Source organism: Buceros rhinoceros, unplaced genomic scaffold (assembly GCF_000710305.1).
Source record: "Buceros rhinoceros silvestris isolate BGI_N320 unplaced genomic scaffold, ASM71030v1 scaffold20728, whole genome shotgun sequence".
Classification (NCBI taxonomy): Eukaryota; Metazoa; Chordata; class Aves; order Bucerotiformes; family Bucerotidae; genus Buceros; species Buceros rhinoceros.
The window spans coordinates 4840-6694 of NW_010426580.1; the positions used below are offsets into that span (position 1 = coordinate 4840).

Sequence of the window (1855 nt, forward strand, 5' to 3'; positions counted from 1 at the left end):
TCTGAAGAAGGGTTTCAGTGCCCGGAGCAGCTGCTAAAAGTGACCACAAACGTGCTGGAACGGGAGCTTTCCCCTTCTCCATCCCCCGTGCCCAGGCTCAGCCATCTCAGCGCTGTCTGGATGAGGCTCCCCCAGCCCCAGGGCAGCACCCATGCCCTTATCCCACCCCCCAGGCAGGATTTGAGCCCTTTGGGTGCCGATCAGCACAGTGAGGAGCCGGGAGCAGAGGGTGCCTCACCTCCCTGTGGTGATCTCCATCTCTTTTTTCCTTCCCCTCTACAAGCGCCAGTGCGATGCAGCCGCCCCAAGGACGTGGCCAATGCGCACATCGATGTGGGCAACAACACGATGCTCCACACCCTCCTGCGCTACACCTGCAACCCAGGCTACAAGCGCAAAGCCGGTACTTCCACCCTCATCCAGTGCATCCTCCGTGATGGCTCCACCCAGCCCGACTGGACCCCCACCACACTCCAGTGCATCCGTAAGCCCTCGCCTGGCAGCCACCACGCGATGGGGACCGGGGAGGGGGTCACCTCCATCGCCGGCGTGGCAGAGGAGGATGCGGGGTGGCGTGGGTGCTGCTGTTGATGGTGTCTCCGCGTTGTGTCTTCTCGAAGGGGACCCAGCTCTACCTCCGCACCCCCCCAGCCCTGAGCAACCGACCGTGCCACACACCCAGAGGACGACCCAGAGGGGTGAGGAAGGGGCAAACGCAGCCCGTGGGGGTTGGTTTGGGGCAACACCACAACCTCCGTGGTGTGGCCCCCAGCCCTGAGCAACCGACCGTGCCACACACCCAGAGGACGACCCAGAGGGGTGAGGAAGGGGCAAACGCAGCCCGTGGGGGTTGGTTTGGGGCAACACCACAACCTCCGTGGTGTGGAGAGCAAAATATTTCAATAGTGTGATCAAATTCATTGACTTGTGTGAAATATGCCACTGGTACACCATTTCCCCCAGTAGGAACCACTGATGCCAGCCTGACCTCCAGCCCCTCTCCAGCACCCGATGGGCCATCGCCGGAGACATCCATGGCACCACTGGAGACATCCACAGCGGGAGAGGGGTCAGTCCCACGGACATCTCTGGGGACACCCCCGCTGCCCACCGCCCCCGGGGACTACGCCGCAGGTCAGGCTGCCTCTCGGGGCAGATACCTCCCCACCGGGGCTGGTTCCACCAGCGGAGGCTCTCGGGCTCTCTCGCTGCATTTTTCCCTCCTCTCCAGCCTCCTTCTTAGTGAGGCTGCCCCCAGCTTTGCAGCTAAAGTAAGTCTCCGTTCCTCTCTTCTTTTCCAGTCTCCATCCAGACCCTGGCCTCTTCCATTGGTAAGCCGGGAAAAAGCTGAGCTGGGCGAGCAGGGGCTTATTCCCTTTATTTTTTAGCCTCAAAGCCCTCCCTGGGGCTGCGGGAGGTTTATGCCCTGTTGAGGGCAATACCTCCGAGGAGGGGAAGGATGCGGCACCCAAATTTCTTGCTGGGGTGGGAAGAACAGGGTGGTTTGGGCTCTCTGAGGAGCTCTTTTGTTTGATGCTCATCGGCCACCGCGTCTCTCCCGCAGTGCTCCCGGTGCTGGTGGTCGCTGGCGGCATGGCCTGCTGCTGCTGGAGGAGGAGAAGGTAAGTGTGGCGAGGTCTTTCCACCCCGGTGGTGAGTTGTCCTCGGCCTCTGTGCTTTCCTGAAAGCTGGGGAAAGGCCTTGGGGTGCCGCTGACGCTCCTCTCCTCTCCGCAGGTGCGCGGGACAGGGCTATGCAGGGACGGGGACAGCCATCCCCATGGTAGCTCTCGCTGCTGAGAATGAGGAGATGTTGCCGCCTGGTACCTTCCCTGTGGGCTGAGCACCCACCGCTG

General features: G+C 62.1%; 1 protein-coding gene across 1 annotated transcript in view; it reads left to right on the forward strand.

Moving 5' to 3' along the window:
- Positions 1 to 283: 283 nt before the first annotated feature.
- Positions 284 to 1855, forward strand: part of IL15RA (interleukin 15 receptor, alpha) — a gene marked incomplete at its 5' end in the record, with an annotated part of 3585 nt that continues 2013 nt past the window's right edge. The window contains 6 exons of the mRNA XM_010141574.1: positions 284 to 484; positions 621 to 698; positions 967 to 1134; positions 1302 to 1331; positions 1565 to 1622; positions 1737 to 1822. Coding sequence (XP_010139876.1) covers positions 284 to 484; positions 621 to 698; positions 967 to 1134; positions 1302 to 1331; positions 1565 to 1622; positions 1737 to 1822 — 621 coding nt within the window. The remainder of the gene's footprint in view (positions 485 to 620; positions 699 to 966; positions 1135 to 1301; positions 1332 to 1564; positions 1623 to 1736; positions 1823 to 1855) is intronic.